The following is a 24,646-nucleotide window of genomic DNA, read 5'->3' as shown; positions in this document are numbered from 1 at the left end:
GCACGTTCTCTTATCGTTTGACTTAAAAACTTTAGTTTCTTTTATTCAATCCTAGTTTTAGACTATTCTAACTCTTCCTTCGCGCTTCGAACACAGAGCTCCTGGATGCTAGAGGCGCAACCGCTAGTATCTTAAAATTTGACAAAAGGGTTTCTTACCAATTAATTTTTAATTGTTTTCGATTGATCAAAGATCAAAAAAGAAAAAAAGATATTTTGATGATTTTCTTAAAATTATTACAGGTTTCTTATTTCACAAATCATTCGGTTGTGGTTTGTTTTTATAAATGAAGTTGTATCTAAAAGGATCTCAAGGGATTAGACAGTGATCGATAAATTGTGTCTATCCCTAATTAACTTATTATTAAAATTAACTCTTCTGTAGATTACAATTAATGGTTGAAACGTGTATTCCCTTAACATTACGAACTTACCAACCAGAATTTAATAATGTTCCCCAATGTTGTTGAAATTAATAAAAAACTTTGGGAACTAGTGTAATAAAAAGCCTAATGCCCTATTCATCATTTCACATTCCAGCCTTTTTTGTTACCTTCCCCCCCCCCCCCCACACCAACTTTTATTATGACTGGCTGTTTAAAGATCTTAATAAACATAAAGTAAGCCCTCCCAAACAAACATTTGTGGGAAAATAATATTTTTTTTGCAAAGAAAGATTCTTACAAAACAACAAACAAAGTTTGTCTATTGAAATAGCCAGATTTCTGATTCTGATATTGTTTTGAACTTACTATTAGTGAAAAATCTTTATTGTTTCTATAGGGTAAGGTTAAGTAAAGTATGAAGATTATTACCCTAGAAAAGAAAACAGTATAGGGTTTATTTTTTTACGGTTTTGTCAGGTGTCCTTAAAAACTTGGATGTTAACTCATCGAGTCATGCAATTTATTTTATATTCAGAGAATGATTAAATAGATAGGTAGTTATTTGACAGGGGAAAATTTGTCGCCATATAACTTATTTATTGGTCAGTTTATTTATCGAGTAGGAGGGGAGAGGAAAGGGTAAAGAGTGTGGAAGGGAAGGGAGAAATTATCCCTCCTGTAGATTGAAATAATTGTTGAAGTTGTTTGAACAATGCTAGTTTTTACCTATTAATCAAGATCTAATAAAATTGTCCAAAATTTTCAAAAAAAAAGACTGTGCCAATAAAACCTTGGGGACCAGTATGATTAACATTCAAATATATCTATTTGTTTTTTTTTTAGATTCAAATGCATTTATAATTGCACCTATTTGTCTATCTATCAAAACATTATTCTATGTTTTATACAATTATTTGATTCAATAAACTTGTCACAAGACGTTTTCCACAACAATAACCAATAAAAAGTCAGGGAGGGAGGGACATTTGCCTGTTTATTACACTAGTCCCCAAAGTCTTAAAATAACGTTTTCTTAATCGTAGGCATACCAATCTTAGGGACTTTTATTTAATTTTGAATGGTTGGTTCGTTTAGTTGAGTGCCCAAACATTTCAACCACGGAAGAGACTATAATCTAAAGAAGGGGTATTTTTGTTTATCATCATTTAGGATGTACATCAATTTATCGGATCTCTGCCCATAAAAAGTCCATGTATAATAATCTATAATATAATTTGATCAATAAGAGTATACAGTTAGTTTGTCAATGTTGGCCACTTCTGCATTAAGCTATAAAATTGACATAAACAAAATAATGTTATAAGCTTTACTTTGGTCCCGAGTTTTTTAGGCTATTTTATATCTTTCATGAGTTATGGGATGGTATTATGCTATCTTATGATACTATTTATTACGATATTTCTTTACTCTATCGTTAAGGTCTAAAAATACAAAAAATTAAACATTAAAAAAGAATTTTATCCCGCGCCAAAACCTTAGTATTATGCTTCTTCCCTTTGAAACTAAAATAAGACGATGAATTACATTCGACTGATGTTGTTAAACAAAATTGCAACTGCTGTAGAATAAACTTATTGGATGAGATGTTTGGACACAGATATTTTATATCCAACTAATAACAATCCAATCATTTTGGCCCCTGGGTTTTTATTTTTTCATTTTTAAAACCGCGGAAAGCTGTCCATAATTCAATGCTATAAATAACCATTAACTTTTTTGTTATTAGTATGATTTACAGTCCAATGCATAAAAGGGATGGAGGTTTTTTGATCTACTAACGATTAAAGTGATACAAAAGCTTCAATTCAAAAATAGAAATAGATTTTTTGTCATAGATTTTTATCGAAGTACAAATTCCTAAGAAAAGGATGTAAATCACACACACACACACACATAAATACTATTGCTTAGTTGGTACAACCTAAAAGTGTATCATATTTTCCACCAATAATTTTAATCTCAAGAATAAGTAATTAGTTTATCATGATTTATGGTGTACACCAATTTAGCGTCCATTGTCTTATCCCTACAAACACAGAAGAATTAACGAGCAGCCTCGCTACGAGATTATATAATCTTGTTAACTATCTAAATGAATAAAAAGTTTAAAGTGATATTTTCAAGAAAGCGTAGCTATATCAAAAAAGAGAGAAAGATAGATAGATATTATATTACATTGTAAATAATTTTTATTATGTGCGATTTTATTACCATAAGTAATTGGATACATTCATGCATTGAGAAAAACAGACAAACATACAGACAAACAGACAGAGAAAAAGAAAGACATACAAACAATCAAACAGACAGACAAAAAGAAGACAGACAGACAAACAGACAGAAAACAGACAGAAATACAGACAGAAAAACAGACAGACAAACAGACAGAAAACAGGCAGACAAACAGGCAGACAAACAGACAGACAAACAGACAGACAAACAGGCAGACAAACAGACAGACAAACAGACAGACAAACAAACAGACAAACAGACAAGACAAACAGACAGACAAACAGACGGACAAAAAGACGGACAGACAAACAAATAGACAGACACACAAACAGATAGATAGATAGAGTTTTTAGAGATGTAACGCAACTAAGAAGATGAAAAAAATAATATCATTTAATTTCTTTTATTGCTGTGCTGGAAATGAAACGTGAACATAAAAAGAAATTGAAGTCTCATTTGCATATCTGTAATCATGCACAGTTCTAAAGGGATAAGACAATGGACGATAAATTGATATGATTAATTTATTACTTCTTGTATAGATTAAAATTATTGCACCAAAAGTTTGGACACCAGTTCAATAAAAGTAACAAAAAATTTTTGGGCAATGAATAGATGACAACTTTATAAAACTATGGGTACCAGTGTAATTTACAGTTCTATGTTCATTCCTCCCTGATAATTATAGGATCCTGTTAGAATCTTAATATGGTGTTGACTTTCATATTCAATGATTTTCGACAACATAAAACATATCAAAAGTGGTTATAACTGATATATTATCAAAATAAGGCTATTCTAATCAGGAATCTAAAGCGATAAGACAATGGCCGATAGTTTGATGTACATCCCCAATGATGATGAAACACATTACTATTTATTATGATTGAAACGTTTGGAAACCAACCGATCAAAATTCAGTAAAAGTTTTTTAGCGATCAAATAAGAAATTGTTATAATAAAACTTTGGAGACTAGAGTAATACAGCCCAGAGTCTTATGTTGATATAATTAAAGCACAGTGTTTAACAAGGAGGGAGAGGTATAACTTTTAAAAAATGATTGGTTGATATTTTGAATCAACAGGGATAAGACAATGAATGTTAAATTTATGTAAAAACTACTTTTTTCTTTAGATTATTCATTGACAGGTTGGGATATTTCTAGTTTGAACCAACCAACCAACAATTTAGTAATATGATCCAGAAGGTGGATGGGGACCAGCATAATTTACAGTCTAATGTCCCCTCCCTACCTCCATGAGAATCACTAAGTTGATTTTTTGTCACGTGACATAGAGTTCCAATGTAATATGCTCACGTTTTACCAGGGAGGGGGGGGGGGGACATTGGTACCCAAAGTTTTATAATCACGGTATCTTATTAGTTGGTACGAAAACTTTGGGTACTCCAAAATAGCAAACTCAAATTAATCTGCTGAAAGGGAAATTCAGTTTATTATAATTGTGTGGATCTACATTAATTTACCCTCTACTGTCTTATCCCTTAAGATCCCTGAAATATTTTTGTGGTTAAATAAAAATGCATATTAAAATTGATCATTTAACTAATGTTCTGGTATTTCAGTGTTTTATATTTCTAAACAAAAAAGATAAATAGATAAACCAGGGGTAATTAGGTTCAAAATCAGGCAAAAAGAACAGTAAGCTGTAATAAAAGGAGAGTTAAATAAATTTGACGACACATTCAGTAAATGTAATGTTTAACATTATTGATGTCGAGCTTTAAGTAGAAATAGCTGACATAATATTGTCATAAAGATTTTGATATAAGGACTGCTTGACAGATGGACGTATGGACATACACTATAGCAGCTTCGCTACTAAAAATATTAATGTTTTGGTATCTTTAACTTGACCAAGATAGGACAGAGACTTATTTTATATGATTCTAATCATGAAAATTTTGTCTCAAAATTAAATTTGTTAGCTTAAAAACTTTGGTGACTTTTGATTAATTGGTAAACTTGCAAAGTGGTTAAACTTTTTAATCTAAATGAAAAATACAATGACTTATAAATTGATGTACATTCTTAATGATGATATACAAAATTTCCTTTTCTGGAGATTGCAATTAGTGGTTGAAACGTTTGGACACTCAACTTAATGAACAAACCAATCAAAATTCATTAACAGTCCCCAAAGTTGTTTAACCAACGAATAAGAAAGGCTTAGAAAACGTTATTATAAAACTTTGGGGACTATTAAAATAAAAGACTAATATCCCCTCCCTCCCCCTGAGTAATTTGGGACATACATTGATTTGTAGTTTATTGTCTTACTAATTACAGCCCTGAATACCTATCCTTGATTCTAGAAAAAGATAAAAACAAAAGATATTAGATTTAAAATTCTTGAGATTTTTATAAATTGTTTATGGTTTATATATTGGATTCTGGGACATGGATAGTTTTTCCACATCAATGGATATATTATTACTTGGATGTTACACAAAATTCATGAAATAATAATAAAGTGAAACTTGCATCTGACTAAAATCCCATGAACCCCTTTCACCCTATCCCCTCCCCTCTTACTGGATGAACGAACTGACCAATATCCATTTCTATAACCTAGATAAGACAATGGACGATAAATTAATGTATATCCCAAGTTATTATAAACGAAATTACACTTTGGTGTCTGTACAATCTTTATTAGCAATTTAAATCAACCATTCAAATTTTTAAATGTTTAAACCAACCAATGAGAGAACGAGCTTACAAAAGTTTTGTTACTCAAATTTATAAAAAATCAGAATATCTATATCTTTTTCCTAAAAATAAATAGAAGTAGGAGGGTTGATAAAAAATCTCATTTTTAAAAGCGAAGCTACTCTATAACTTAATTAGTCCGACTGTCCGTCGATTTGGTTATTGTAAAAATTATATTTTCTGTGAAGATTCACTTAAACTGTCTTTTATTGATAACGTTATTAAATAAACAAGATTTTTGAGGAACTTGTGCTGTTATATAAAAAAAAAACTTTTTTTTTTACATTTCTTGAGTTGTTTCTCCTGGCCTATAAGCTTAGTAGATTTAAATTCTGATTGTAATTTATACAAGAAAATGTGATTGTGTTCACCCGCCTGACTTTAATAACCACAGGACGCTACGAATAGCTGATACTACTTCCCATACACGCGGGGAGGGAGCGGACATTGGACTGGAAATTAACAAAAAGACAGAGCTGTCAAAAATCGAGAACTGGTTTAGGTGTCTATAGAAAGGTCTTTACATGTCTATCAAAACCCTAAACATTAAGAGGTCTATCTTCAATATTTCAAGTATTTAAGATGGTTTAAATTGTGAGTGATTATTTTTTTACACCCTTTATAATATGTTTTTATATAGTTATTGGTATAGACAGTTGTCCGCGGATAGGAAAATGAAAAAAATTTAATTTTTCTTGTTAAGCACTTAGGTTTTAATATTATAATTTCACTTTGGCTCACGGGCGGCTGAAGCCTGGCTGCCAAGTCCTGAAAATCAAACATCAAGTATTATTCAGATAAATTTTACTAACCTTGTTTGCTTGGGTCGGTGAGTTGACCGCTGATGGTCCGCTGTGCTTCGGTGTCAGGTAGTGTGGCTGGGCTGGGGAGGAGGGGTAGTGTTGCTGGGCTGGGGAGGCGGGGTAGTGTGGCTGGGCGGGGGAGGAGGGGTAGTTGTGATGGGCGGGGGAGGAGGGGTAGTTGTGATGGGCTGGGGAGGAGGGGTAGTTGTGATGAGCTGGGGAAGAGGGGTAGTGGGATTGAACCGGAGATGAAGGCTGTGATACCTCTTGTCTGAAAAAGAAAAATAATATTGAAATTAAGTTTTAAATAAAGATATGGGTCCTAAGCTTTAAAGAACATCGTTTGGGTTATTTTTAGCTTGAAAAATATTTTTGTCAATTTTACTACCCTATAGTAAACTTATACTTTGATTATATTAACACAATGCCATAAATTCATTATTAAAATAGCCTTTAAAGGAAAACATTGCCAATAATACAGTATTAGTTACTTCTATTAATTCCAAATTGTCGATATTTATACAGCCAAAGATGTTAACAGTAAGATTCCTAGTCTAACACGGATAAGCATGGTAATCTTGTAGAAAAATATCTCCCATACGTCAAAAAAAACTTGGTTTAAAATTACTCTGCAAAAAGAATTATTGATAATTTACATTCAAATTGGCCTCACTTATCAATGGATAAATGATATACGTGGATATATTGATAGGAAAAATTTGTCATAAATTTAGGTTGCTTAAATGAACCTCATTTATTGGTCATTTTTGTCATCCCGCAGGAGGGGAGGAGCGGTGGTAAAGGGGTTGAATAAAAAGAATCGTTATCATAGCCAGCTGGGAGCATCACTTAATCAGAGTACATGGAAATCTGGTGCAACATCCAAGTAATGATATATCGATTTACTTATCTTACCCAGGGATGCAGGGATAGGACAATGGATAATAATAATTCACACCACCTCATAACAGAGAAATGTTACCAGAATAAGATAAATCAAGAACCAATGTTGAAACGAGCAATGCTTTTGAAGTTTGAAATTTGAACAATAGTGTGCTGTAATCATTATCAGTAAAGAATAACTTTTTTAGTGAATCTTTGAAGTTGTGAAGTTAGTTAGTTCATATAAAATATCCTGCCTTGGGCTTGACTTATAATAATTGTAAAAAGAACATTCTTATCCAAAATTAGCAATTTTTTCCATCATTTTAAGACTATTAATAAAAGAAGTAGGCATTTTAGAGGGACGTAAAGATGGAACTTTGATTTCAAGACATTTAGACGAGAAAATATAAGTATAAAATATAAACTTGACGTACAGACTAAATAAAACCGACTCGCCGCTACCAGGATTATATAATGTAGCTGCGCTACTTGAAAAGAAAAAATGTGAATTAAACGCCTTTGTAGCAAATTCATGAGACAATTAGTAAGGTCGTGTAGCCCCGCCCATAATAGTATTCTGGGACGGAGGGGACATTGGAATGGAAATTATTTTGGTACCAATCAAGCTAGCTTAAAACTTTGGGTACTTTTATTGAATATTGATTGGTTGTTTCCATCTTGCAGTGTCCAAACTTTCAACTAATAACCTTATTCGATCAACAAAAGGAATAATTTTGTTTCTCATAATTTGAGATACAAAAATTTATCGTCCATTGTCTTATTTCTCAAGATCTTAGATGATTTTAACTTTGGATCCCTGTTAAAAAAGAAAATATAGTGTTGACACATAAGAATGTAGTTTAATCAAACTATCATAGGACTATCGATAAAAAATCGACGTAATTATTGTCAAAAAAAATTGACATGACGTCATTATGTTAGTCATATTAATAAAAAAATACTTTACAAAGCATACAAACGTTATAGAGTAGCCGTACAACCGAAAATGTGTAATATTCAAAATGCTTTTGAATATAGTAGGCAAGGATTTAAGGTGTTTTTAAATAACAGTAAAATTTTTAGCCACACTAAAGTGCCAGTTTTAAATGCTTTAACGCACTATAATGTTTAACTTAATTACATACGCCAGTCATATATTAGTAAAAAATCTTAATCATAGAGTAGCGGCGCTACAAGTAATTGGTCCGATGGTTTGGACACTCATGTAGCTTCGTTGTATGAATAAAATACGACATACTTTATTGATTAGGCTAGAGAATACAACAATAAGAATAACTAACTTCATATTTATCCCGTGTTAGAATAGGGGTTGATGTGTTGACAATAAATTGCTATCTTTATAACTAGATATCTTATAAAATTAACAGGATGTGTGTAGCAAAGTATCTCGCTGAACCGATATGGATCCCCCAAACAGTGATGGTCCAGTGAAGGTTTATGACCATTCTGGGGGAGCGAACCTTCGACCCCAAAAGGAAAATCGCCTCTAGAAAAAAAGATCCCACCTTCTAAAGAAACTTAACTTAACCTCTTTGCCCCTGTTTGCCTCTAGAGGCCTACCACATAAAGTAGTAAGGTTTTAATAAAAGAAAGAGATCAAAATGGTGGGTCGAGTTGAATATGTTTTTTAGAGAAGTCTCATATACATTTTGTGATTGTTTTAGGCTATTTTCTTAGCACTAAGTAGTTCCTCTCTAGTTGCTAGAGGCGCAGCAATAGTATTCTAATGAAATACTACAATTGGACTTGTTTAATGTGAAACTTTTTAGTTTGTAAAAAAAATAAAGAGTCATTTTATAATAGGATATAAGTTTACTTTTCATTATATTTTCTATTGAAAAATTTGATACAGGGAAGTATTTGTATTGTATTTTGTATTGCCCATTTTTGGAAGTGTCTCGTGCCCTAGCTTGTGTATCAAGGTAGTCAAAGTCAGCCGTGTGAAATTAAGTATAATTTAGGAAGAAAGAAGGGGTCACATGGAAAGTAAATTATGCAAGTACCCAAATTTTTTAAAAGCACTTTAATTCGTGGGCTTTGGGACCATTTATAAAATCTTGATTGGGTTGTACAAACTAGCAGGGGTCCTAGGACAAACGCAGGAGTCCCAAACGTCGGAGTGGACAATAGCAAGAGTGGAAACTTAACCTAATCTAACCTATTTTAAACTATCTTGTAGGTTTTTAAATACCTAACCCCTGCGGGGGGCTTATTTGTATATTCATATCTTAACCTAACCCAACCTGCATAGAAATTTTTAATTAAATTAATTTTTTAACACTCCTGCGTTTGTCCACTCCGACGTTTGGGACTCCTGCGTTTGTCCTGGAACAAACTAACTAACTTCACCTATAAATTGAATCTAAAGAAAGAAGTAGTATTTTATATTATCATCATTATGGATGTACATCAATCGATTGTCTTATCCCTTAAGATCCCTGTTTTACTTTGAGGTTTTTTCTTTGCGCAGACGCAATATGCCTACCTGACATAGATAACCCTGGGGTAGGCCTACCTCATTGTATTTCTATCATTAATCATAACTAAAGATAGAATTTCTGTCACATATACACACTCGAGTAAAGAGAAATTCCAGCATCTAAAAATTTGTTTTCTTTTTTGCTTAATTTAAAAAAAAATTATTTTAGAAATTGCGCATTTGAACAGGAATTTGAATGGATAAGACAATAGACGTTAGATTGATGTACACCCACAATTAAGATAAACAACAATTACCCCTTAAGTAGATTAAAATTATTGCAAGAAAAGTCTGGACATTATTATGTAATTTGTAAAAGTTTTAATAAAAGCCCCCAATTTTGTGTTAGCTAGTGAATAAGAGATTGTGTTTATAAAATTTTGGAGACCAGTTTAATTTACAGTCCAATGTCCCCTCACTTCCTTTATAGTTCGAAGTAACAGAGTGTCCCATATTAAATGTCTCTATATTTTTATTTTTGTATGTGACACACAATACAAATTCTAACACTGATATCCATCCGTCCGTGTCTATCTATCTGTCTGTCTGTCTGTCTGTATGTCCGTACGTGTGTTAATGTGTCCCCCGCACCAAAAATGGAAATATTCATAATCGAAAGATTTGTATCGTTGTACACGTTATATTGTATGTACTATGTACAAGCAACTGCGCCCATAGCAACTAGAGGCTCTGTATTCGTAGAGGAAGCGAAAGGAGGAAACTAGCCTAAAACCATCACAAAGTTTATGTGAAGCTTTCCTTAAACTGTTTTTAACCTATTTTTAAAACGTATATAAAAAAACATACTATGACACCAGTAAAATCAGACTGCAGAGCCTAAATTTGAATTAAGTCCCCAATAAACTTTTTTGGGGGGATTTAAATATTAATTTTTAGGTGACCCCTAAAATGGTGGGTCTGGCTCTCTGACATATCTCAGATTTGGCGAACATAAAATTTTGCAAAGCATTGATAGAAACAAATAATTTTTACTTATAATATTTACATTCCATATTTAAATTTAATACAAATTATTAAAGAATTTAATTTTGTATAACAAAAGCATAGATTTTAATTTTAAAAATTAGCGATGGTATCGCAGATTACTTCGCAGGAAACTAAGTAAAAATTTTAGGATGACTTTACAGTTTATTTTTAGTAGCGAATTTACTCTATGTTTAACCTTTAACGGTTGGTCCCCTTTATTGACCTTAATAGGTCAAGGGGAGGAGGGGAAGGGGGGGGGGAAATTGAACGTTTACTCTATTATCTCGGTTTCTACTAGAGCTAGACGGCTAGAAATTTTTGTGCATGTCCCCTGTTTGATATTAAATTTCCGACAATAAGTGGATCAAAGTAATTTTTGCTTTTTTATTGAACAACCTTGTTTGAGGTCCTTTTTTACTAAGAAATTTCAAAAGGCTGTAATTTCTGTACTCCTAAAGCTAGAAAAAGAATTTTTTTTCAGAAATTTTTTACATTTATGTATATCTAATATTAGAAATATAAATTTTGGCGGCGGCAGCTGTACTTGGCAGTTTCCTGACGCTGCAGACAACGGCGTTGGATTCTTATGAAATTTAAATATGTCTTGTATACATGTTAAAACAGCTTAGGTTTAAAATTTGAAGTCTCTAAGTCGAAAATTGCAGACACAAGAGCCTTTCAAATAAAAGTTCATGAAATCAAAGGGTTTGTTGTTTGACTGATATCAATTAAGTAATATATCTAATACATAACAATAAGTAGACTAGACATTAACCCTTAAGCCGCACATTTATCAGTTTTGGGTAGGGCTCAACGCTTCCACCCCCCCCCCCCCCCCCCTATTATGTCAGCTATTATCTCAGTGCATGACCCCTGTTTGATAATGAATTTCCAACTATAACTAAGCCTAAGTCAATTTTCGCTTTCTTCACCCTATTATTTAACAACCTTTGTTTTTAAGTCCTTTTCTACTTAAAAATTTCAAAAAGCTGTCATTTTTTTTATCTTTGAAGCTAGAAAATAATTTTTTCAGAAAATGTTTATATTTATGTAAATTTTATAATAGAAATCTCAAAACATAAATTTTGGCGGCCGCAGCTGTACTTGGCACCTGCCAGCCACCGCAGTCGGCGGTCAGCGGGAAAACGGCAGCAGATCCTCATAAAATTTTAATACAATATGTAGACGTGTAAGAAAAGCTTAAGTTTAAAATTTGAAGGCTCTATGTCAAAAATTGCGGTCACAGGAGGCTTTTAAAGATTTCTGGAGACCTGGAGGATCCAGACCTGCAGGATCATACCTGGAGCCTGAAATTGACTTGAACACCTATATTTCATATAAGCACCCTGTGCCCGCCAGTTATGTGCCATACTCATATTTAAAGTCACTTAGTTATAGCCCTCTATCTTTCACACACAGAAAATGAGATAGCAAATCCGGAATAACCTTCGGTGCTTGCTTACATGTGAAGACCGGAGCACCGAAAACCCCCCCCCCCGCTTAGTTTTGACAAAAATCAAAAATAAGGGGGGGGTAGTTTTTTAACCCCCCGCTTAGTTTTGACAAAAATCAAAAATAAGGGGGGGGTAGTTTTTAACCCCCCCCTTAATTTTGATGAAAATCAAAAATAAGGGGGGGGTAGTTTTTTCACTGTACAACACGCCAGAAAGTTAAGTGAGGTAAATCAAGTAAATCCAGTATACCAGAGGGGAAACCTTATTACAGGGATATTCATGTTTTGGGGCATAATTTCCTTATTTATTTATTTATTTTCCCAGTAAAAGGTTTTAATTTTGTGCGCACAAAATTAAAACCTTTTACTGGGAAAATAAATAAATAAATAAGGAAATTATGCCCCAAAACATGAATATCCCTGTAATAAGGTTTCCCTTCTGGTATACTAGATTTACTTGATTTACCTCACTCAACTTTCTGGCGTAATGTACAGTGAAAAAACTACCCCCCCCTTATTTTTGATTTTCTTCAAAATTAAGGGGGGGGTTTTGAACAAAAAGTCTTTGCCTTTCCCTGCACTTTTCCTCCTTGCCATTTTCCAGACATTAAAAAACTACCCCCCCCTTATTTTTGATTTTTGTCAAAACTAAGCGGGGGGGGGGGTTTTCGGTGCTCCAGTCTACCACATGTAAGCAAGTACCTAACCTTCTTTTCAAATTTCTATTACCTGGCCAAACACCTTAAAGTTATAATTAACATTATCATCAATTAATGCAAGATAACCGCAAAATTTAAGAAATACTTTATTATTTGCTGTGGCTAGTGTAGGTTGTAAAATAAAATTTAAAAAATTATTTTTAAACATTTATTTTTTTGATTGAATTGCATATAAAGTTAATAGTTATTTCTTTCATCTTATTATAAACGGCTTTCCGCGGATATAGAATGTACAATTATAAGATTAAAACCAGTTTTTTAGCCCCGCAGAGCCGAAGGCACAGGATAAAAAAAACTGTTTTTAATCTTATGATTGTATATTTTTATATTCGTAGAAGGCTGGATATAATACGATGCTAGACATAGTTTTTTCGTATGGATGAGAACCAGTTCCTATCCACCTGATTCGAATGAATACTAGAAAAAAAATTATTTATTTTCCAGCTCAATTTATTCCTGCATACATTTAAAAAAAAAACAAAGCTTTTCTATAATTTGGGTCGGTCCCTCCGTCCGTGCGTCCGTACATACGAATTAGAAAGTGTAGCAACTCTAAAACCGTTACCAAGAAAGCCTGCATGTTCATTTAACCCTTAACGGTCCCCCCCCCCCCCCTCCGTTATTTTCTATCTCATTTTCTGTGTGTGAAAGATGAAGAGCCCAAACTGCGTGACTTTTTAAGCATGGGTATGACACATAACTGAGAGATGAAATTTTTTGAATATCTCCATCCTGGAGGGCACAGGATGCCAGCAAACCTGGCAGGGTCATCCAGGTAAAGAGCACAATTTTTTTTTGACTAAAACAAAGCATTTTATCATACCAAAATACTAAAATATCCTCTAGTAGTACATCCTTAAATGAAATACAGGTGTTCAAGTCACTTTCAGGTTCAAGGTATGATCCTGCAGGTCCTGATCCTCCAGGTCTCCAGAAATCTTTAAAAGGCTCCTGTGGCCGCAATTTTTGACTTAGATACTTCAAATTTTAAACTTAAGCTTTTCTTACATAACGTAATAAAGATCCGCCGCCGTTTTCCCGCCGACCGCTGAAATTTATATTTTGATATTTCTAATGTAAAATTTACATAAAGATAAACATTTTCTGGAAAAAAATTGTTCTTCTAGCTTCAAAAGAAAATTACAGCCGTTTGAAATTTTTAACTAAAAAAAGACCTGAAAACAAAGGTTGTTAAATAAAAGGGTGAAGGAAGCGAAAATTGACTTAGATTTATAAAAGGTCGGAAATTTATTATCAAACAGGGGACTTGCACAAAAAATTTTAGCCTTCTAGCTCTAATAGGAACTGAGATAATAGGGGGGAGGGCGTTGAACGCCCCCCCCCCCAACCGATTAAGGTGCGGCAAGGGGCCCGACTGTAAAGGGTTAAAACATGCTGATTTGTAACTTTTTTGACAACTTTTTTTGTATGATATAATCATTAAAATCTACATGTTAGAATTGTCCTATTAATTTCGAATTTTGCAAGACAATTCCTATGACAGCTAGGCACAATTTAGAACAGTTATGTACGAATTGGAAAGCATAGCAACTCTATAATCTTTACCAGAAAGTCAGTAACTCCATTAAAAGATGCTGTTTAATAAACAGTGTTTATCCTTTTCATCTGGTTTTTGGAATAATAATTCTTAGGAAAATAAGTTGAAGTATTATAAGCAAGGCATGTCTATAATCAAATCCTAAATATGAAAGTATGTCCTTTTACTGTATCCTATATTTATGCAATTTTACAAGAAATGTATGTACAATTTTGTTTAGACTTAGAAATTAATTCATGATTTATTGTTTGACTGTCCTTCCTTCTGATTGTAGAGATTTGCTTTTATAGATGTTGTCATCCTTGTTTTACTTTAAAGTAAACACATTTTATATTCCGCGATAGATTGACGCTGAAGCTAAAGTCACTCGTAACTGTTGAAATAAAAGATAATCAGAAATAAAATATGATTACATATATAAAAAATCAATATTTTTTATATTTTTCTTCTCAAAACTGTTTAATTATTGGTGGTGAATTAACCACTTTTTGGTACACCCCCCTTGAAACGCCTATATTATTCTACATTTAAATTGATAATAGTACACAAGGTTATTAGGTACATTGTTGTAATGTTTTTTCAAAAGAAAAAATAAATTTAATTTCAAAAGATAATTTAATAACAACCTTTCGAGATTATATTAATCAATAATAATTTTTAGATTTTTAAATTTAATTAAATTCTTTGAAATTTTGCCGATAGTTCTCAGTGAGTAAACATACAAAATGAATGTTGTTATATATTTATGACTTTAAACAAATGCTTTAGTTAAGACAAATTAGTTGTACCAAATAAATTTTTTAGTAGAAGAACTACTCTATAACTCAAAATTTTAATGTGTTCGTCTGTAAGAATTGGCATTTGAAAAAGCTAAAGATTTTAACTGCTATATAATATAGAAGGCTAAATTTTTATGGGAAAAAATATGGTTTTCCTCAAAGGGACTGGTTGAACAAAGAACACCGCCAACACTCTTAATTATAAATAAATTGAAAATAATGAATTCTTAAATTTTTAAAGCAAAGCTTTTCTATAATTATGGTCGTTCGGTCAGTCTGTCTGTCCGGCCGTAACGGTTAGCTCTTTTCGTTAATTTAGACATTTTAAAATTTTCCTATCAATTTAAAATTTTGTATGATGATTCCTATATAAGTCAAATACGATTTAGGAAAAATAGCATCTGTTAAATAAATGTTACTATAATTTATGTATGTCCATTTAAAACATATGTTGTTTTTTAACTTTTTTGACGATAATTAAGCTTCTCTATAATTAAGTCCTAAAAATGTAAGTATGTCCTTAGAGAGTATCCTGTATTTACGCAGTTTTACACTCTACAAATGTTAATGTGCGTTTTACCTACCACTTCAGATCTTTGCACTTATGGCCTAACCTCTCTTGGGGGTTATATCTTATCCCTGCCAGGATTACTCAATATTTCCTAAACTAATCTAACTAAACCTAACCTATTCTAATTTTACTGAGCCAAACTGAATCTAACCCCCTGCGGAGGGCTCAAACCCATTAGGGCTACTCAATACTATCTGACCTTACCTAACACAACCTAACCTTATATAAACCCTGCAGGGGGCCCTAATCCTGCGAAGCTACTCTATATTATCTATTTTTATCTAAATAAACCTAATCTAACCTAAACTATTCACTGCAGGGGACCCTGACCCTTTGGGGATACTCAATATTACGTAAACTACCCTAACCTTACCTATTTGAATCTAAAATAGCCTGACTCCTGGAGGCAGCTCTAACCCTGCAGGGTTACTCAAGATTACCTTACTTACCTACCCTACCTAACCCTATCCTTACCCCTAACCTAACGGGTCTACTCAATATTACCTAACATAACCTAGCCTAGCTTAACCTAACCTAATCTAAATTAATCTATCCTAACCTAACCCCTATGGATGCTCTAACTGTTCAAGGGTATTTAATATTACCTCAACTATCTTAACATAGCCTAACCTAACCTAACCCAACCCATGTGGAGGGCCCTAACTCTGCGGTACAACTCAATATAACCTAACCTAATTTAATTTAACCTTGTTTAACCAAATCTAAACCCTGTGGGAGGCCCTGACCCTATGGGGCTACTCAATTTCATCTAAAGTAACCTAACTAAACCTAACCCAAACCCTGGAGGAGGCCCTAGCCCTGTGGAGCTCCTTAATTTTACCTAAAGTAATCCCTGTGAAGCGCCCTTACCCTGTTTAACCTAACTCCGCGGGGCTACTCAATTTTATTCTAACTTTACCTAAACACTGTGGAGGGCCGCCAGGGCTTTAATCTTATAATTTTTCATTTTAATATCCGAGGAAAGCTGTCTATAATACGATACGTTAAATAATTATTACTCAGCTTGAAAAGAAATCAGATTTCAAGTCTTTAACTTCACTTATGTCCAAATATTGAAATTTTTAAACTTTTTTAAATCTGCCGTTTGACTCATTTTGTTTGTTACATCTATATTTAAACCTTTAGAGATTTTAACTTTCTATATACCATATCAAAATTAATTCATGATATACAATGTTTAATATACAACATTCAAATATAATTTGTTTATTTCATTAATAACATTTTCTACTTTTCATCCCTATTGTTCTTAAAGTGTTAACAAAGTATAAACTTTGTACTTTCCCCCCAACTAATTTGTCTAACTACGCCTCCCACAATACAAAACTGTATAAAAAGTCGTAAGAAATTAAGACGGAAAAAACTCGAGATATTTGTCATGCACGTAATACGTGGACCCACCATTTTAGGGGTCACCAATTTTTACTGTTGCCATAGTCATTTTGATCAAAGCAAAAGGTCTTTTTTTTATTTGGGTAAAATTCGTAGCTTTTAGAGTGTTTTGCTTCATAAATATTGTATTCTGGTATAGAGTAAAATTAGGCCTTATGATTTTACTATAAAAATTCACTAAAAAGTTAAATCTTTACAATATACCAATGAATTAACATTAACATGTTTGTGTTCGTTCACCTATTTTAAACACATAAAAATTGGCTGTAAAGGGGTAAATTTGATGTCAACATGACAAGATGTCAACAAATGTTTATGCAATACAACAAAATTATTTTTGACACATATACAAATATGATATAAAATAAGATTATTCAAACTTATTTTTTTTTAATATTTTTAAAAATTATGTATCTTTTACGTGTATAGTTTCCATTCTTTTCATTTTAATTAAATAAAAATTATTTAACTACATTGTAAATAAGTCACTTTGTGAAAACACTCTTTCGGAAATCATAAAAAAATGAAATGAAACAAGAAATCTTATTGGTTTAACTTTATCAAAAGTGTTTTATTGTATTATGTCAAATTTTTTACTGAAATTGATTGTTTTAGAAAAAAAATTATTTCCATCGAACAGAGTAGAGTTTTTTATTATTGCATTGATATAAACTGAATCATATAAAATTGTTCTGTAAGAAACAATTTAACCCCAAACTAAAAGTTGCTTTTGCTTCCGTCAAAATGATTACAGCAACATATAAAATTAATCTTTAAATCCCCCCAAAAAAGTTTATTGGGGACTTAATTCAAATTTGGGCTCTGCAGTCTGTTTCTACTGGTGTCATAGTATATTTTTGATATATGATTAAAAAATAGGTTAAAAACAGTTTAAAATAGAGATTCATCGGGTCAGCAGTGATTAAAATCTTAAGCTTTATATAATAGGATATTCATGTGACATATAAAGAGTTTTTTTTACAAATAGAAAAATATATAAGTAGATAGATAGATAAATAAATACTTTACATGAAACAAAAATTTGCCAAAATCATGGGCCAACAATTTTCGCCATTTTTTCCGCGCCAATTTTAACCATTTATAGAGCAAATAATTATAGGAGGTAAAAAAATGCATCAAAAATCCTTCCCTAGTGAAGTAATTTCTATGACTATGATATCATAATTGGGAGTGTATATCTATTTATCCCCATTGTCCTATCCCTTAAGATCCCTGAAATTGCCAAGATTATGCATATTTACAAAGGGATACGCGTATGGGACAATGGCAACTATTCCTTCTAAATTTGTATATGTTGCCTTGGTGGGTAGCTTATAATAATAATGAAGAAAGAAAGGATTGTAGATTTATTTATCTACTATTGTCCTTTCCATCCCTGACATGTTCTAGACAAAAGTGTAACTGCACACCTTAGAGAATGGGGGAAGGGGTAAATTATCAACCCTCCAATAAAATAATTTCTGCTAATTTTAAAGTAATGCAAACGGTGCAAAATTTGTAGACTGGGCAAAATATACTAAATCTCAGATTGTACCCTCCCAATCTACTATCCAAGGAGGGAGGGGACATTGGACTCCTTATTTTAAAAGTACCCAAAGTTTTATAATCCCCATTTTCTTATTCTTGCAATTCTGAGGGGTTGGTTGTCTGAAATCGTTGCCATTTTGAGGGTATTTTTACTCTAAAAAAAAAAGGTAGAATGGGAATTAAAATGTCCTAAAAACGCCTAATCTAAAACACACTAATTTGTAATTAGATATAGAGAAAAAGGCCAGGACTAAAGGAAAAGTTATCTTAATGAAATTATCCTTTAAAAAATCACTCAATGTCTGTCTGTCTTTTTGCATCTTTTTACAGAGAAATCGTGTTACTGCTGTTGGCCTCCAAAGGAACCTGAAAGGTTTTAGACTATTTTGGCAGAGCAAAAAGATAAATCAGCCCTTGAAAAAAAATTGCTTCAAAGCTAACGTTGGACCAACCTACCCCTCTCCCCCCTCCCCCCACCCTATTTTTAAGGTGTCTCTAGAGTCAATTAGAATTATAGCAACTAGTAAGAAATGTAAAAAGACAATATTATCAGCTGTTTATTTATTATAATATTCCTGTTTTTTTGCATTATTAGTTTGAACATGCAAATCTTTAGCAAGAATTTTTGTCTTTAATTTATTTTGGACCCGTTAGTGATTGGGTACACTGTAATTTTAACAAGGATAATTGCGTGCACAGGTAGCAAAATTACCTCTTCTGGGAATTAAAATTATTAGTTGAACAGTTCGGACACTAATAGGCTGAAACCAGCTAATCAGTATTCAATGCAAGTTTTTGGATCATCAAATAAAATATAGCGGGCTTTGGGTACCCGTGTAATCTACAGTCCAATGTCGCCTCCCTTCCTGTGTAAATTAGGCGATCAATTTCGTAATTTTGGATGATTTCGCTATTGTTGTTTTGATATCCTAATAATTATGAGTCAGTCTATGGAGGATTTTCATGATTAATAATAACCCCAAAATAACATTAGGTTTATTAACTAAGCTAGACTGAAACTGAACTGTTAAATATGATTTGAGAAATCATCTCGAATAAGCGATGACCTCCGAATTAGTTGCCGAATGTGTACGCAGTTTCCTGAGTGTTTCCCCATCCTAGCTCAATATTTACTACTAGCTAAAAAAGCTTCAAACTTTAAAAAAAATATCCAAATTTGAAAAATTCAAATTTATAATGTATATATCGTTTATACATTCAAATTTAGATTTTTTGAGGGAAGTTTGAAGATTTTTAGCTAGTAGTAAATATTGAGCTAGGATGAGGAAACACTCAGGAAACTGCGTACACATTCGGCAACTAATTCGGAGGTCATCGAATAAGCGCTAAATATAAAGGGTTGTATTTTTAAGACGGGACGGTTTAAGCCTATATTTTGCAATTGGATCAATAAAGAAACTACCACCTACCTAACATTATGATATAAATATTCTAGGAGGGGAGGAACATTGGACTGTAAATTATACTGATATATAAAGTAACTAGCGGCTTCGCCCCTAGAGGCCTTTAGTGGTATTTAAATGTTTTTATTTTATTTTAAATATCTAATTTAAGAAATAATTTGTCTATGTTATCAGCTGTTAAATTCATGTCTCTACGCAGCGCGACTACGCTAGCGACACTATGCGGCGGAAATATTTAAATTTTTTTTTCGATTTTATTGTGATTTCTCTTGGGAGGGTGGTGGTACCCTCCCCCAAAATAGTTATAAACCTTCCCGGGACCTATGAGAAGCTATCCTGTTAAGCGGTTAGCGAGATCCTTCGGTACAGACAAACAGACAAACATCCTGTTACTTTAGTATAAGGATATAAATATGTTCTCCCATTCGTTGGATAAAAACATTAGTTACTATTGATTAGTAAAACATTTTTTGTCCAAACATTTCAACCCGTTATTTTAATGTACATAAAGGTTAATTTTGTTTATTATAAATAGGGATGTAAATCAATTTATCGTCCATTTTCTTATCTCATAAGATAAGAAAAAGAATCGGGAGGGGGGAGGGTTGCATTTACCCTACCCGAGAAAATGATATTGTGCCCCGACAAGGCTTTTAATAGTGTAAAAAACAAGAGTTTAAAAATAGGTTAAAAATATGATAAGAGATATCAGATTGAAAATATAACACGTTGCAATTCTCAAGCAGCGCAGCTACTTTAGAATTGGGTTTTGTATGTACGTCCGTTTAGAAGGGAGGAAGAGGACATTGAACTATATATCTTACTGGTACCCAAACTTATTTGGGGACTCTTATTAAATTTTGATTGGTTGGTGCAAACTGATAGTAAACAAACGTTAAGGCGTGATTTTGTCAATCATCATTGGGAGTGTATCAATTTATCATCTATTGTTTTATCCCTTAAAAATATGAGGATCTACTGCAATTCATGGTTAAATATTGCTGGTAACGAATATTGCCAAAAATCTATGAATTTTAAAGGCTGCTAGCTGCCAAGCGGCTGAACGTACAGATCATGCCCGCATACTGTTTGAAGCGGCATAAGAAGGCCTACAAATAATCTGGAATAGCCATAAATCAATAATGCATAATTATCTCGCAGTGCAGAGAAACGGGCGAAAAAGGCCTATTTTACGCGTTTTTCTTCAGCGAAGCTTTCCCTGTGCATCATTGGATCTTGGCTATTCCAGATTATTTGTAGGCCTTCTTATACCGCTTATAATGGTGTACGGGTATGATCTGTACTTTCAGCCGTTTGGCAGCTAGTAGCCTTAAAAATTCATAGATTTTTGGCAATATTCGTTACCAGCAATATTTTACCGTGAACTGCAGTAGATCCAAATATGATTCTTGGTAATTAACAGGGATCTATAGGGTTAAGTTTGTGGCTAGTAAATTGATTTTCATTCCAAATGATGATACACAAAATTACCCCGTCTGTAGATTAAAATTAGTGGTTGAAATGCTTGTACACTCAATAAACAGCCCAATGGCTTCTCCCTCCCTGGGTAATTATATATCTCTCAGAACTACTTAACGCAACGCTAATAACAAGCCTTTGTCAAGTAAATGTGTTAAAATAACTTTTAACTTAGCAATTGAGAGCATTTTCGATGCATTTAAAAAAGAACATTTTCTGACCCACTCATTTATAGTTCATTGGTATCTTAGTCTTAAAAGTTTGTTCTTTTCCTATCAAAATAGCTTAAAACCTGATAAGGATTGCCTGATAGGCTCAGGGATCTTAAGGGATAAGACAATATACGATGGATTGATGTGGGAAGTTTTGAAGTCAGCTGGACATTGCTGACTGCAATACAATTGGGTGATAGGCAAACATAGAGTCAAATTTTGTACAGTACATATTCTGTACATTGAGTTTTACATGAGTTTTACAAAAATGTTTATCCACTAAAATGTAAAAAATAAGGAAATTCTTAAACCAAACTGGAAGAAGCAGTATTTTATTGGTTATTCGATTTTGTACTTTTTGAAACTTGTGTACATTCTTAGACTATTGGATGACAGTCACTCAACAATTGTCTCAATAATTATGGCTATATGTTGCATACATGCATTTGCATCCCTGTTATCCATCGAAATATAGCGATGACATACTTTTATAGTTTTGACGTTTGTCAATAGCAGAGAAGGAGAGGATATTGGACTGTAAATCATACTGGTACCCAAATTTTTCACATTCGGCCTGCAAACTTTAGATAATGTTATTAAATCTTAATTGATTGATTCAGTCAATAACTCTAATTTACAGAAAGGGTAGATTTGTTTATAATAATTGAGTATGTTCATCAATTTAATGTCCATAGTCTTAGCCCTTGATATCCTTCTCTAACTCTAGTCGCTGTCGACATAACAAAAGCATTAAATTTGAACAGGGTATATGAACTGTATTTTCCTTAACAACATAATTATTTTTGCAACAGTTTAAAATTGCAACATTTTAGTGTTTTTCATTAGCGGGGCAGTAAAAATTTATATTTTTAGAGGCGTAGCTTGTCTTGTATTTATATGTGTCTTGTCTGTTTGTCTGTCTGTACTGCTCACGTGACCGCTCACACACTTGTAGTCTAAGTTCTCTCTAATTTAGCCTACTTTGTTGCATATTTCCAGGGAAGGAGAAGATATTGACTGTAAACTACACAGGTACTCAAAATTCTAAACGCCATTATTTTATTCTTTGGCTAATTACAAAAACTTAAAATAATTTTAATTGTTTGCTTCTAAATTATTTTAAATTATAAATCGTTTATACATTATATCACTTTTCCTTTGACCGGAGTACCTGAAAATAGCTTTTGTAATTGTTAGGTTATCTGTTGTACAACATCGGAAATTAGGTAAGAAATGGGTAATCAATTTCCAGTTGATCTCTATTTACCTTCCCTCCCCTCTTTTATTTTCTACTCTTTAGTCAATTAAAACTTTATAACTTTTAATATATTTGGGGTTTTCTTTAAAAAGCTACTCTACTATTCAACACTACCATCCTTGTATGGATTGTATTCAATTATTCTTTCATTGAACTATTCCTGTATCTCTTACAATTAGTGTAATCTAGGAATCTTAAGGGATAAGACAATGGACGATAAATATCAAATATCATCTCTAAAATTATCCTATTCTATATCAAAATTATTGGTTTCAAAGTTTGAACAATGCAAGTTTAACCCAACCAATCAATTTTTTTAAGCCAAAGAATGAGAAAGCATATTTTAAAAACTTTAGGTACTAGTGTATTTTACAGACCAATATTCCCTCCCTTACTCCGTGGTGTTACCATAAAATTATGTATTTTTAAGGAAATAATTGGCTTTGAAACACTTTAACTGCAAAAGTGGTCTTTTTTAAATCTTACAGAAAAAACCTACAACGTATTACTAATAAAGTGGGTGTATGTCTTGGCCTACAAACAAATGTGAAAGTTACAACCATTCCAAGAGATGACGGTCAGAAAAAGGATTTAATATGAAAGGATTTGTTGTCTGTAAAAATGAACTTACTTTTTGTTAAAATGATAATATTTTGGCAATATTATATAAACTGAAAAAAATGCAAAAAAAAAAACTAGTTGTTAACATTAAGGTTTGGTGTGTGGACTATTAGTTGGGAGGGAGGGGACATTGGGCTGTAAATGATCACACTCTTCCATTTGCTGGCTCAAAAATATTGATGCTTTTGGTTGTAGATACTTTTTGATCTTTTGAAGCGCTCACAAACAAGGAAGCAGCAAATAGTGCCTAATGAAAAATTACGTCATACTATACAAATGACCAATGATAGGCCCCAGTATACATTGTAATTGACCAATGGTAAAATATATACTGGCCTATCATTGGTCATTTGTATTGTATGACGTCATTTTTTTATTAGGCACTATTTGCTACTTCACAAAAAAGTCAATAAAAAATATTACTAAAAGAAATTATTGCACATACCTAACTGATAGAAAAGAGTAATGTCTTACTTTCATTTTAAGTATTAAGGTTTTATTTTTTTCTGTAAAGAATTTTACTACTAAACAGATTAAAGTTCTCCATATGAGAAAAGCTTCTTATTTGTCCTAAGATGGTTTTAGGCTATTTTGCTATATTTTTCCCCCTAGATACCAGAATAAATGAGAATAATATTTTAAAACTGCAAACAATTATAAGCAATACACAAAAAATGTAAGTATATATACAGACAGATAGATATATGTAGGCCTGTTTAAGACCCTAAAAAAGCTAATAAACACTTTAAAATGTAAACGGATCAAAAGTTAATAGTTAATGTAAAGCATTTAAAAACAATTTCCCATATAACTTAAGTGTAAACCCCCTTTGATTGAATTTAGAGGTTGCGCCCATAGAATCAATGGGATTTGTATTTGAAGAAAGTTACCCCTCCTATCGATTAAAATTATTTGTTGGAAAGTTTGGACACTACTTTTTTGAACTAACCAATCCAAAGCTTTTGTGCTAACGAATAAGTTAACGTGGTTATAAAACTTTGGATACCAGTGTAATATACAGTCTAAATCTGTCATTATCACTGTACTTTAATATGTTGACTGAAAT

At 32.5% G+C, this 24,646-nt stretch overlaps 1 protein-coding gene across 1 annotated transcript in view; it reads right to left on the bottom strand.

Moving 5' to 3' along the window:
• The window catches only part of LOC145322973 (uncharacterized), a 207,016-nt gene that overhangs the window by 83,437 nt on the left and 98,933 nt on the right, over window positions 1-24,646 (bottom strand). The window contains exon 8 of the mRNA XM_080165361.1: window positions 6,183-6,444. Coding sequence (XP_080021487.1) covers window positions 6,183-6,444 — 262 coding nt within the window. The remainder of the gene's footprint in view (window positions 1-6,182; window positions 6,445-24,646) is intronic.

The sequence above is a fragment of the Acartia tonsa genome, chromosome 6 (genome assembly GCF_053477335.1).
Source record: "Acartia tonsa isolate MP-2025a chromosome 6, ASM5347733v1, whole genome shotgun sequence".
Classification (NCBI taxonomy): domain Eukaryota; kingdom Metazoa; phylum Arthropoda; class Copepoda; order Calanoida; family Acartiidae; genus Acartia; species Acartia tonsa.
This window is presented reverse-complemented; position numbering and strand designations above follow the sequence as displayed.